The sequence below is a fragment of the Anolis carolinensis genome, chromosome 2, assembly GCF_035594765.1.
Source record: "Anolis carolinensis isolate JA03-04 chromosome 2, rAnoCar3.1.pri, whole genome shotgun sequence".
NCBI classification, from domain to species: Eukaryota; Metazoa; Chordata; class Lepidosauria; order Squamata; family Dactyloidae; genus Anolis; species Anolis carolinensis.
In genome coordinates this window covers 35213735-35227735 of record NC_085842.1, presented here as the reverse complement: position 1 = coordinate 35227735, position 14001 = coordinate 35213735, and the positions used below count along the sequence as shown (strand labels likewise).

General features: G+C 48.0%; 1 protein-coding gene across 1 annotated transcript in view; it reads left to right on the top strand.

Annotated features, from left to right (window-relative positions):
* The first annotated feature begins 11026 nt into the window (after positions 1 to 11026).
* The window catches only part of p4htm (prolyl 4-hydroxylase, transmembrane), a 43903-nt gene continuing 40928 nt past the window's right edge, over positions 11027 to 14001 (top strand). Inside the window, exon 1 of the mRNA XM_003217859.4 lies at positions 11027 to 11470. Within this exon, the coding sequence (XP_003217907.3) occupies positions 11042 to 11470 (429 nt within the window). The 5' untranslated portion in view covers positions 11027 to 11041. The remainder of the gene's footprint in view (positions 11471 to 14001) is intronic.

The window sequence follows — 14001 nt, the reverse complement described above, 5'->3', positions numbered from 1 at the left end:
CCGGTCACAAACTCCGCCGCCTCTTCCAAGGAGACAGACCCATGTCTCAGTACATAGCCGAGTTCCGAGTGCTGGCCCACAACACCGGCTGGAATGATGTAGCCCTCAGAGGACAATTCCGGGAGGGTCTCAACATCGAAATGCTGGAGGAAATCTCCAAGGTGGATCCTCCCCAGACCCTCGAAGCACTCATTGATCAATGTTTACGGGCTGAAGTCATGATTGCCAACAGGAAACAGTGGGTTCGAGGCCAGAGCGGTAGAGCTGGGGTAAAACCCCCCGCTCCCGCCAGCGTTCAGCCGCGTCCAGTGTGGAGACCCCCACCACCAACCCCATACCCCAGAGGAAGCGAGGAGGTGCCGATGCAGTTGGGCAACGTGCGTCCCAGACTAGATGCCGCCGAGAAGGCCCGTCGTCAACGCTTAAACCTCTGTTGGTACTGCGGGAACGGGGGCCACTTCGCCAGAGAGTGCCCAGCCAAAGGGAAGCCCGCCGCCCGTCTTGCGGCGGCGTCCTCCACGGAGACGAAGGCGTCTGAGGCGGCTAGCACACAGCCGGCGGGGGAAGCCAACGACCGGGCGTAGAGAGGCTCGCCAACCCGGTCAAAAAACCCATTCAAGAGCCGCCAACCGGGGTCCTGTTCCTTCTAGTGGTCACCTTATGGTCAGCAAAAAGGGGACCCGTCATGATCCACGCCATGATAGACTCCGGAGCCACCAACAATTTCATTGATAGAGAGTATGCCGACTCTCTGGGATTACAATATCATGACTTCAAGAATGCCCGTGTGGTGCAAGCCATAGACGGCCGCCCCCTCAAGACGGGCCCCGTAAGTCAGTGGTCGGAACCCACCAGGATGTGGATAAGGGAACATATGGAAGAGATTTCCTTCTTTGTTACCGAGGTTCCCCATTTCCCTGTGATTTTGGGAATTCCATGGCTGACTCTCCACGACCCTAGCATCTCCTGGTCCAACAGAGAACTGCAGTTTGCTTCACAGTACTGCCAAAACCATTGCCTCGTAGCCAAGGTCTGCCATGCCACAGCCACCGAGCCCATCATCACCCTGCCCAAGAAGTACTCCGAGTATTGGGATGTATTCAATGAAAAAGAAGCCGAGAAATTACCCCCACATAGACCTTATGACTGTGCCATTGACCTGGTGGAGGGGGGCCCGATCCCGCGAGGGCATCTATACTCCCTGACTGAACCGGAGCAAGAAGCTCTCAGGGAATTCATAGAGTCAAACCTTCGTAAGGGATTCATTAGGCCCTCTCAATCCCCAGCCGCCTCCCCAGTGATGTTTGTGAAGAAGAAGTCAGGGGAACTACGCTTGGTGGTGGACTACAGAGCATTGAACAATATCACCAAGCGGAACAGCTATCCCCTGCCCTTAATCTCGGATCTACTGGATCGGCTTCGAGGAGCCAAGGTTTACACCAAGCTGGATCTTCGGGGGGCTTACAACTTAGTTCGCATCAGAGAAGGGGACGAGTGGAAGACCGCCTTCCAGACCAAATTCGGATTATTCGAGTCCCGAGTTATGAATTATGGATTATGCGGAGCTCCCGCAACGTTCCAGCATTTTGTCAATGACATTTTTCAGGACTATCTAGATAGGTTCTTGATAATCTACCTGGACGATTTTTTGGTGTTTTCTAGATCACAATCAGAACATGAGAACCACGTCAAAATGGTGTTACAACGATTGCGGGATCATGGACTTTATGCCAAGTTGGAAAAATGCGCTTTTGATCTACAAGAGGTAGATTTCCTTGGTTACCGTATCTCGCCTCTAGGGCTCTCCATGGATCCAGCCAAGGTTTCAGCAGTATTGGAATGGCGGGCGCCAACTAACAAGAAAGAGGTGCAGCGATTCTTGGGGTTCGCGAACTATTACCGCAAGTTCATTCCAGATTTTGCCCGCTGGTCTGACCCAATCACTAGCTGCATCCGTGGAAAACAGCCCTTCCGCTGGACTGACCAAGCAGAGAAAGGGTTCCAGCAACTAAAGAAATTATTCACGTCCCAGCCAATTCTACAGCACCCAGATCCTGGAACCCCTTTTGTTGTGCAAGCGGACGCCTCTGATGTGGCAATTGGGGCTGTACTCTTACAACCGGTGGGAGACCACCTTCATCCTTGTGCCTTTTACTCCCGTCAACTAACCGCACCAGAGAGAAATTACACCATTTGGGAAAAGGAACTATTGGCCATAAAGGCAGCCTTTGAAACTTGGAGACATTGGCTAGAAGGGGCCAAATTTCCCATTGAAGTCCATACTGATCATCGGAATCTAGAGCATCTAAGAACTGCCCGCAAACTAAATCAGAGGCAACAACGTTGGGCTTTATTTTTTGAACGTTTTAACTTCCAGATTCATTATGTAACCCCAGCTCAAACTAAGCAAGCAGACGCCCTGTCACGTAAACCGGAATACGCTGCAGGACGCAAGGAGACCTTTGAATCCCAACTATTACAGCCCGAGAACTTTGCCACGCTCACAGTGGGGAACACCAAATCCACTCTCATTGATTCAACTTCCCCTACTCCTGGACCCCTCTGTGCTCAAGAAATCAGGGCTAGTCAACAAGCAGATGCCTGGGCGCAGGACCAACTTCGTCAAGGTCTGCATTTTCCCTTTTCGCTTAAAGATGGACTGCTTTGCTATAGAAATCATGTTTATATCCCACCCGGACCGGGCAGGGAAAAAGCACTTCGTCTGTGTCATGACTGCAAACCAGCAGGGCATTTCGGACTATTTAAAACCATGCATTTGATCCTAAGAGATTTCTGGTGGCCCAAGATCCGCAAAGATGTGGAAAAATATGTCAACACCTGCCCAGTATGCCAGCGCTCCAAGATAAGAAGGGAGAAGCCCTCAGGGCTTCTACACCCCCTTCCTACCTCATCTCGCCCTTGGGAAATAATTTCTGCGGATTTTATCACTGACTTACCACCTTCCTGTGGGTTCACCACGATCCTAGTGGTGGTGGACCTCTTCACCAAGTTAGCCCATTTCATTCCCTGTGAAGGCCTTCCCACGGCCCAAGAGACTGCAGATTTATTCCTCCAACATGTTTTCAGACTACATGGATTGCCCAAGAGTTTGGTCACAGACCGTGGATCCCAATTCACCTCTCGTTTCTGGAAGGCACTACAAAAACTATTGGGCATAGACTCTCGTTTATCTTCAGCTCATCATCCCCAAACGGATGGGCAAACGGAGCGCACCAATGCCACTTTGGAACAGTACCTTCGCTGTTATGTAAACTACCAACAGGACAATTGGGCTTCTCTGTTACCACTGTCGGAGTTTGCCTACAACAATGGAGTCCAGGCTTCTACAAAAGAAACGCCGTTCTTTGCAAACTACGGCTTCCATCCACGTTTCTTTCCCCCTGTCATTGAAACTTCAGAAGTTCCCGCAGCAGAAGATTGGCTGCAGGAACTCACAGCGGTGCAACAACTTTTGCTCCAGCAACTGGAACAAGCCAAGGAGGACTATAAACGTCACGCGGACAAACATCGCCAGCCGGGCCCCGAAATCAAGGTAGGAGATCGGGTTTTTCTGTCCACTCGTTTTTTGCCCTCCCATCGCCCTTGCCGGAAGTTAGATGCCCGTTTCATTGGCCCCTATCCAGTGGTGGCGCAATTAAACCCCGTGACTTTCAAACTCCAACTTCCGCGTTCAATGCGCATTCACCCAGTGTTTCACCGCTCCCTGCTCCTTCCGGCGGATGGTGTGCGGCCAGATGTAGACTGGCCGGCCCCCGTCCCTATTTTGGTAGATGGGGAGGACGAGTTCGAGGTTCAGGACATTTTGGATTCTCGCTTTCACCGCCGCCGCCTGCAATATCTCATTGACTGGGTGGGTTTTGGCCCTGAGTAACGCTCTTGGGAAGACGCCTCCACAGTCCATGCTCCTGATCTAACCCGTCGCTTTCATCAGACCTATCCCGCCAAGCCGCGACCTCGCGCCTCGGGGAGAGAGTCCCAGGTTGGGAGGGGGCTTGAGGAGGGGGATAGTGTGATGACTCATGGGCCTTGTAGTCCTGCTCATGACATTGTGATGCCTGATGATGAAGAAAACTTGGGTTTTTTACCTTCCCAGTCAGAACTGGAATCTTCTCAGCCAGATCTTTCCCAGGCAGATCTGGGAACCTTGCACCTGCAAGAAAGTTGTGTCCCAGAAGTATGTCAAACAAACCCTGAGCCTACATCTCCCGTGTTCTCTCGCCATGAGTTTTGTAAACAACAGAGGGGTTTGGAAGCAGCTTCGCGCAGGAGTGCTAGAATAGCAGCTAAGAATGTGGCCAATTAAGTCTGCTTTTCGTGAGAATCTTTAAGGAGTCAAACATCTGGTCTCAGAGTTTAGCTTTCGTTTCTGGTTCCCAGAGATCTGCTTCGGCGGGAAAGTTAGACTCTATATAGGTGTTTTACCCGCGTAGTAACTTCGCGGAGTCAATTCGTCAGCCTCCGGAGCGAGTTGTGTCTGGACAGCGCGCTCCGATCCAAGCCTCGTTCCTGCTCAAGCCTTGCCCTTGTTTCCAGCCTTCGCTCCTGTTTCCCAGCCTTTGTTTACCTACGGACCTTGCCTTGTTTCCCAGGACTAAACCTTGCCTTGTTTCACGGATTTTACCAAGTTATTCCACGGACCTTGTTCTTGTTCCACGTTACCTTGTTCCACGATTCAAGCCTTGTTTCAAGTATCAAGTTATTTCCTAGCCTTGCTCAAGTTCATGGACTAAAGGACCTTGCCATCTCCCCTCACTTTGCCTGGCAAAGTGAGTGTTTCGGTTATTGGATTACAACTTTGGACCTTAATATTTCATATTGGACATTGCTTTTTTGGACTAATTTTGACCTTTCCTGAAAGGTCTACTTCTGGACTATTTCCTACACTTGATTTTATTAACTTTATATATTTCCTTAATAAAGATATTAGATAGATTCTGGCCTCTGTGTATGGTTATTGGTGCCTTTGCAGCCTGGGTCCTGACACCGAACCACGTTCGCCTCTCCCTTCGTTGGTGGCAGGACCCAGCGAACGTTTGTGTGGGGCTTCCCTTCCATCCCTCCCTACCGTCAGTCACCATCACGACCGACGCCTCCAATTTTGCGTGGGGAGCCCACATGTCGTACCTCACCGTCAGGGACCTGTGGTCCACCCAAGAAAGGTCTCACCACATAAACTTTCTAGAACTGTTATCAATCTTCAAAGCCCTCCGGGCGTTTGCTCGCTTTCTTCCCCACAAGTCTGTTCTAATCCAAACGGACAACGTAGTAGCCATGTACTACATCAACAAACAAGGGGGTACGGGCTCGAGAAAACTCATGGCTCTCTCGATGGACATTTGGCTATGGTGCATAGCGAAACACATAACTCTGTCGGCAGTTCACCTTCCGGGGGCTCAAAACACTCTAGCAGACTCTCTAAGCAGAATAACGACCTCCCCCCACGAGTGGCGTCTCGATCCCGAGATCCTGAAATCCGTCTTCGACGATTGGGGCTGGCCAGCTCTGGACCTTTTTGCCTCCCCCTCGAACGCTCAACTTCCTCGCTTCGGAGCGAGACTACCTCCAAACTCGACTCCGGGCTGTCTCGGAGACGCGTTTCTCCTCGACTGGACTCTCGAACCCGTCTATCTTTTTCCTCCCTTCCCTCTCATCTCGAGAGTAATAGAGAGACTCTATCTAACACCGACATCGGCCATCCTGATCGCCCCTGCATGGCCACGCCAGCCGTGGTATCCCACGCTACTCCGGATGTGTGCGCATCCTCCCCGCACTCTCCCAACTCTCCCTCATTTATTATCTTCGCAGAAGGGACAGGTCCTCCACCCCGACGTCCCGTCCCTACACCTGACTGCCTGGAGGATACTTCCTTAAATTCTCTCCACCCAGACCTGCAGGCGATCCTTCGCGCCGCTCACAAACCGGCCACATCGAAGGCCTATGCTTACAAGCTGGCAAAATTCCAAACTTTCCTTCGGGACCGACGCGTCGATCCCGCCTCTACTTCGATCCCGCTGGTCATGGACTTCCTACTTTCCCTTGCGGATCGTCAACTTTCTCTGGCCTCGATAAAATCCTATCTCGCTGCTCTCTCCTGGCATTTCCAACGTCAGGGACAACCCTCTCTCTTTTCTAACAACCTCATTAAGACCTTCCTTCGAGGTTACAACAACTTGCACCCTCCAGTTCAACCTCCGACTCCCGGATGGAGCCTCGAACTCGTCCTTTCTCAACTAGCTTCAGCTCCCTTCGAACCTATGGCCTCTGCAGACCTTCACCTTCTCTCTTGGAAGACTGCCTTCCTTATCGCTATCACCTCTGCGCGCAGGCCTTCGGAACTGGCTGCTCTCTGGGTGGACGAACCCTATCTCCGTTTCCACCACGACAGGGCTGTCCTTCGCCCGGACATCACCTTCCTACCTAAGGTGGTCTCTGCTTTTCACCTGAACCAGGACATAATACTTCCTGCTTTCTTCCCTAATCCTTCTTCTTCTCTGGAACGGAAACTCCATCTCCTCGATGTCAGGAGAGCCCTCCTTTTCTACAAGGACAGGACTAAGGACATACGTAAGTCACCTAGACTGTTTGTGGCTTACGCTACCCATAAACTGGGCGAACCACTTTCTTCCCAAAGACTCTCACACTGGATTGCTCAGACCATCGAGCTCGCTTATCAGCTGGCCAAACGCCAACCCCCCTCTTCGATCCGCCCTAGATCTACGAGGGGCCTTTCCACCTCTACGGCCTTCCTGAGGGGCGTCCCTCTCGACTCCATCTGTCGAGCGGCTATCTGGTCCACTCCATCCACCTTTGTTTCACACTACAGGATGGACTCAAAGAACCTCAAGGACTCGGCCTTTGCCAGGTCCGTCCTTTCCTCCTGCCTTACCTAAGGTTGTTGCCTTACTCAAAACCAGTTTTCGGGTTTATCTTTCTTACAGGCTGACCGTTGTCATCCACCCCGTTTGTAATCGATGTGCTCAGGGATTCTTTAACGTAGTGCTTGTGTACTATACTTACCCACTGCACTGAAATGTATTTTTTGTTTGAATACTTCTCCCTCTGTTTTCAGAGAATGAGTTTATGCCTACCTCTGTATTTTCTTACAGACTATTGCTCACTTACAATGTTGTGATTATGTTCTGGATCCTAACTTCAAGGATCGGTTTTTTTGCACTATATGCTATTGCATCGCTTCTTCGACCGTTGCACTTGCTTGTTTTTGAACCTTGTGCTCAATAAATGTGTTGTTTGGACACTAGACTGGTTATCGGGTTTGCTATCCCACCTACCTACACCTTAGCTTGCTAGTCTCCATTAGTGTGCATTCACAGAGTACACGAAGAAAAAGGACAGGTTGCTTACCTGTAACCGTGTTTCTTCGAGTGTACTCTGTGAATTCACACAATCCCGCCCTTCCTTCCCCACATGCAAACCTCTCCCTTTCTCGCTGCCTTTGCGGCGTAGGAACTGGAGAGCGGGCGCGGAGGGCGCCCTTTATACCCTCCGGGAAGAGGGGCGGGGTTACCGCCAAATTTCAAACTTTAGCTTGGAAGAGTATCCGTTGGAGCCTGCGCAGGCGCAGCCTTCTCCATTAGTGTGAATTCACAGAGTACACTCGAAGAAACACGGTTACAGGTAAGCAACCTGTCCTTATTCTGCATGTTTTGTTCAGTGCTATGTTCACCTGCTTCACGTGGACAGACTTGTGCCAGACGGGACAGGAACACTAAGCAGTTGAGAAAGACAAGGCCAGGGCTGATGTTCTTACTACTTTTGGGTCTGCACCCCATGCACTGCCAGTAAGTTTCCGCAGGATGTTATTGCATGCAGCTACTTTGTGCTTAGTATTTATACAGTGTTTCCTAAATGTTAATGTTCGATCTAAGGTGATGTTGAAATATTTTGGATGCGAACAGTGTTCGTGCTCTTGGCCTTCTCAGGTAACTTTCAATTTCTTGTTGGCTTCATGTTTATGGAAGTGGAAAGCACACACTTGTGTCTTGGCAAGGTTAGGCTTCAGGAGTTTATCTTTGTAGTAGCTGGAGAGATCTTTCAAGGTATTAGTAAGTTGATTTTTGACTGTTTCAAATTCTTTTGCTTGTGTTGATAGATTAAGACCATCAGCATATATAAAGCTCTTTGTGAGTGAGTGGTGGTTGTGGCTGATTGTTAGTAAAGATGTTGAACAAGGTCGGTGCAAGAACACTGCTTTGGGTTAAACCATTCTTTTACCTCCATCTACTTTTCCTACATTCATGTTGACAGAAAGGTATATGTCCAAGAGTACTTTAATCCCTTGTTGTTGTTTTGAAAGCTATGATTTTGGACATGATATAGCAGATTCTCGTATGTACAATCATGATGGGAATACAATGCTTAGAAGCAACATACATACTGACCCTCTGCTTCCACAGATTCAACCATTCACTGCTTTAAAACAATTAAAAAATGTTTTATGAAGCAAAATACAAGGTAGACAATAACATGAAAGCATCTCAGGTCATGATCATATGTACAGATGTCTGGGGATACTTCTTTATATCGGGGACACTATTGTTCATAATAGTGACTATTCTAACTAGTCATTATTATGAACAATAATAGTTATAATAATGACTATTCTAAATCCTTTGACTGTGTGGATCATAATAAATTGTGGCAAGTTCTTGGTGGTATGGGGATACCAAATCACCTTGTCTGTTTCCTGAGGAATCTGTATAATGACCAAGTAACAACAGTAAGAACAGACCACGGAACAACAGACTGGTTCAAGATTGGGAAAGGAGTACGGCAGGACTGTATACTATCGCCCTACCTATTCAACTTGTACGCAGAACACATCATGTGACATGCGGGGCTTGACAAATCCAAGGCTGGAGTTAAAACTGCTGGAAGAAACATTAACAACATCAGATATGTAGATGAAACCACTCTGATGACTGAAAGCAAGGAGGAGCTGAAGAGCCTTATCACCAAGGTGAAAGAAGAAAGTGCAAAAGCTGGGTTGTAGTTAAATATCAAGAAAACCAAGATTATGGCAACCAGACTGCCTGATAACTGGCAAATAGAGGGAGAAAATGTGGAGGCAGTGACAGACTTTGTCTTGCTAGCGACAAAGATTACTGCAGATGCAGACTGCATTCAGGAAATCAGAAGACGACTGCTTCTTGGGAGGAGAGCAATGGCCAATCTCAATAAAATAGTGAAGAGTAGAGAAATCACACTGGCAACGAAGGTCTGCAAGAAGATCCAACCAGTCCATCCTCCAGGAAATAATGCCCGGCTGCTCACTGGAGGGAAGGATATTAGAGGCAAAGATGAAGTACTTTGGCCACATCGTGAGAAGGCAGGAAAGCTTGGAGAAGAGAGTGATGCTGGGGAAAATGGAAGGAAAAAGGAAGGAAGAGGGGCCAACCAAGGTCAAGATGGATGGATGGTATCCTTGAAATGACTGGCTTGTCCTTCAAGGAGCTGAGCGGGAGGCATAGTCGACAGGGAGCTCTGGCGTGGGCTGGTCCATGAGGTCACAAAGAGTCGAAGGTGGCTGAACGAGTAAACAACAAAAAAATGTGATCCCGGCCATTAAAGCCTTCGACAACACATTGAACAAAAAAATTGTTCATAATGTGATTTGGACATCCATGGATTTTTGTCTCCACGGGGCTCCCAGAGGCAATCTATACAGCCCATATTTATTGATCTAGATTTATATGGATAGGAAGTTATATACTTATATTTAAGGTAAAGGTAAAGGTTTCCCCTGACGTTAAGTCCAGTCGTGACCGACTCTGGGGGTTGGTGCTCATCTCCATTTATAAGCCGAAGAGCTGGCGTTGTCATGTGGCCAGCATCACTGCATGGAGCGCCGTTACCTTCCTACCTATTGATCTACTCACATTGGCATGTTTTCAAACTGCTAGGTTGGCAGGAGATACTTATATTTATGTGTATTTTGTTTGTATTTCTTGATATAGATTTGTATGTACGTATAAGGATTTATACTTGTATTTACCTTTACCTTTTATGCTTTTATTTATTTCTATTATTTATTTATATAGTTTTATATGGATAAGGATTCATACATATTTATATTTTATTTATTTATATTTACTTATATATGTACAGTAGAGTCTCACTTATCCAACATAAACGGGCCGGCAGAATGTTGGATAAGCGAATATGTTGGATAATAAGGAGGCATTAAGAAAAAGCCTATTAAACATCAAATTAGGTTATGATTTTACAAATTAAGCACCAAAACATCAGGTTATCCAACAAATTTGGCAGACAAAGTAGTTCAATATGCAGTAATGTTGTGTTGTAATTACTATATTTGCGAATTTAGCACCAAAATATCACGATGTATTGAAAACATTGACTACAAAAATGCGTTGGATAATCCAGAACGTTGGATAAGCGAGTGTTGGATAAGTGAGACTCTACTGTATAAGGATTGATATAGATTCAGCCCTCAAAAGAAGAGGGAGGGCCTATCTGTTAGCCCCGCCCACTTCTCATTGGTCAACAAACCCGCACGTGAGCAGACAGGAACAAGCATATGCCCTTACTAAAAATGGCTCCCATTTCCTCTTTAACTCAGTAACAAGACAAGATACCCGTCTTCAAAATGGCCTCCAGCTCCGGCGCTATGACGTCAGTGGGATGGGAGCAGAGCCGAAGCCGAAGGACGTGACCTCTACTAAGGTTTGTGTTTCCCTCACACCAGTCATGGGCAAACTTGGGCCCTCCAGGCGTTTTGGATTTCAACTCCCACAATTCCTAATAGGCTGTTAGGAATGGTGGATGTTGAAGTCCAAAACGCCTGGAGGGCCCAAGTTTGCCCATGCCTACCTTAGACAGTGAGTCTCCAGTTGTTGACGGACTTCAATTCCCAGAATTTCTGCTCACAGGCGATAGCGACAGGTGCTTCTGGGAGTTGAAGTCCAGAAGATTTAAAGTGACAGCACTTTCCCTCAAAGGTGTGAGCGGCGTACGAGTTCTCCACGTGCGTGATGACGCAATGCCCGCCGCCGTCAACCCCCGCGCGCCAATGTTTATACAGCGAGGTGTTTCCCATTGGTGGGGCGGTTGCCGTGGCGACGGGCCTAGCATGGCTGTGGCGGCCGGGTCGGAGTCGCCTTCTTCGCCGCCGAAAGAGGAGGCGGAGGAGGAGGAGGACGAGGGCCCCTCGCTTCCAGGAGCCCCCATGGGGCGCAGAGCCGTCTGCTCCCGGCCTTACTTCGTGGTGCTGATGGTCTTCGCGCATCTCTACGTGCTCAACGTGCTGGGCTTGCTGCTCTTCGTCCACATCAGCGCCGATGACGGAGGAGGAGGAGGAGGCGGAGGAGGAGGAGAGCCCGGCAGAGAGGCGCAGGACTCGAACCCAGCACCAGCGCCACCCATGCCCTCGGCTCTCCCGCACCTCCTGCCCCGCCTCGAGGGCATCAAGGCAAGTGTCTCTCAGGCTAGGGAAGCCTGAGAGCTGTCCTTTGACTAGGCCTTCTCTGTTGGGGCCTCCACAAACTGCAACTCCCAGGATTCCATACCATTGAGCTTGGGTAGTTTAAAGTGGTGCCAACCTGTATTCATTCTACAACAGGCACGGGCGAACTTCGGTCCTCCAGGTGTTTTGGACTTTAACTCCCACAATTCCTAACAGCCATGAAATTTCGTCTGCCTTTCCTCACTCCAACTTTTGCAAGATTTGTGGCCCGATTTTGCTGAATCCTTCCTTTCCTTGGGCTTTCTCAATAACCAATCTCTGCGGTCCCTTTCCAGTCTTTTATCCAGCCTTTTCCCTACCTTCCAAGCTGAACTACATCTCTCTCAGGGAAGAGGTGAGAAAAGGAGAGGAAGACCCAGGCTTCGAGGGCTTGTAAGCAGGGCCAAAGCCAGAAAAAAAAATAGGGGGAGGGGGGGGGGGTTGAAACCTTTTTTTTAGAGAATCATGAAGAATAGTTCCATAACAGAAGGTAACATAGAAGTCAGGCTCCATTGATAAACTTCAGTGGACACTCATGGGGATTTGGTTAACCAGTTAAAATTCATGAGTAAACCAAGTTTTTTTTTTTTTTTTAAAAACCTGAAAAATCTGGGGGGGGGGGAGTTGAACCCCAATCCCCCACTTCCATGGCTACAGCCCTGCTTGTAAGAGTGTGTTGTGGTAAAGGGTTGGTTAATGTAATATAGGTGTATTTATTTACTGAAATCCAGAGTGCACTGATTCCACATAAACATGCAGAAGAATTTCTTGACAGTCAGAGCTGTTTGACTGCCTCAGAGTAGGGTGGAGTCGCCTCTGAAGGTTTCTAAACTAGCTGAATGGCCATCTGTCAGGAGTGCTTTGATTGTGTATTCCTGCATGGCAGAATAGGGGTTGGACTAGTTGACCCTTGGGGTCTCTCTCAACTCTGTGATTCTGTGTACCCCAAATGGAAAGATTCTGTACTACAGACAAATATTCCAATATTCCTGGTACTCACTGTGATAGATTCCCTCACCTGGCCATTTACAGGGTGTTGAATGATCAAGGGGAATTGTTAATCTATTCTGAAGCACAGTGACTGGCTTTGGGGTATCCTCTGTATGCCAAACCTGACTTTTCCCTGATGCCATCAACAGTGCCGCTATTAAAACTTTATGGGCAGCAATCTTCTTAGCAAAGCATAACTTGCCTGGGACAGGAAGCTTTATTTCCTTTCTCAACTGGCTGTTAGGAATTGTGAGAGTTGAAGTCCAAAACACCTGAAGAGCCGAAGTTTGCCCCGGCCTGGTGTAGATCCACCCAAGGAACTGGGGACAGAACAGGCCTTGGTTTTTAGACCCATTCCTAGGGCTATTTTGGGACGCTGATCCAGAAAATTACCTTGGATTGGCTATCTCGGCTCTCATTTCTTAGATACAGTTGTCATTGCTTTCTATGAGTAAGCAGGTGGTGAGTGGTATTATAATTGTTATGTTTATTTATATTCTGCTTTTTCTCTCCATATGGCAATTCACAACTAAACGCATTGCAACACAACTTCAAATATACAAGTATTAAAACAGTATTAAACATCATTAAAAGCCTCTAAAATCTCAGCAGCCCCTGACGATTTTAAAAACCTTCTTCTTTAAAAGCCTGCCTGAATAAAAAGGTTTTAGTTTGCTGCTGAAAGGACAACAAGGAGGGGGCCATTCTAGCTTCCCTGTGAAGAATTGGGGTTCCAGTGTCAATAGAGAAGGCCTGTTCTTTCCTTCCTAACTACCGAGCTTGAGATGGAGGTGGGATTGAAAGAAGGGCCTCTCCTAAAGATGTCAGGGCCTGGGCAGGTGCGTACAAAGAGATGTGGTCATCTAAATAGCCTGGACCTGAATCATCTAGGGCAGTGGTTTCTTTTTTTTGACCAGGGACCACTCTCCAACATTAGTACCAAAAGGGTTACAAAACGGTTTTGGTCAACTTTAGTTTCTGTTTGGTTATTTAGGGTGCTGATTCAGAAAATTGCATTGGATAGACCACGTAAGCTCTAGTTTCTAATACAGAACATATGCCATCCAGTAGTCGCCATCTTCTCGCCCAAGAAAAACCATATTTAATAAGCCTCGGCAATAAGTGAGTTTCTTGACACTAGTCTCTCTTGTTGCAATAATGTACTAATAGTAAGGTTGCAGACTAAATTTTAGTTCTTCCCATAGGTTGGGAATCACTGGTTTAGGACTTTAAGGGTCATAGCCCGCATAACATTCACACTAGCCTTCAACAGACAAGAGTTCTTTCCCCCACCTTGGATCTTCCACAGATATATAAACCTTCCTTGCTTAGTTTCTCCATATACCTCACAACCTCTGAGGATGCCTGCCATAGATGTGGGCGAAACGTCAGGAGAGAATACTTCTGGAACATGGCCATACAGCCCAGAAAATACACAGCAATCCTGTGATTCCGGCCATGAAAGCCTTTGACAACATCATAACCAGCACTTTGAATTGTGCCCGGAA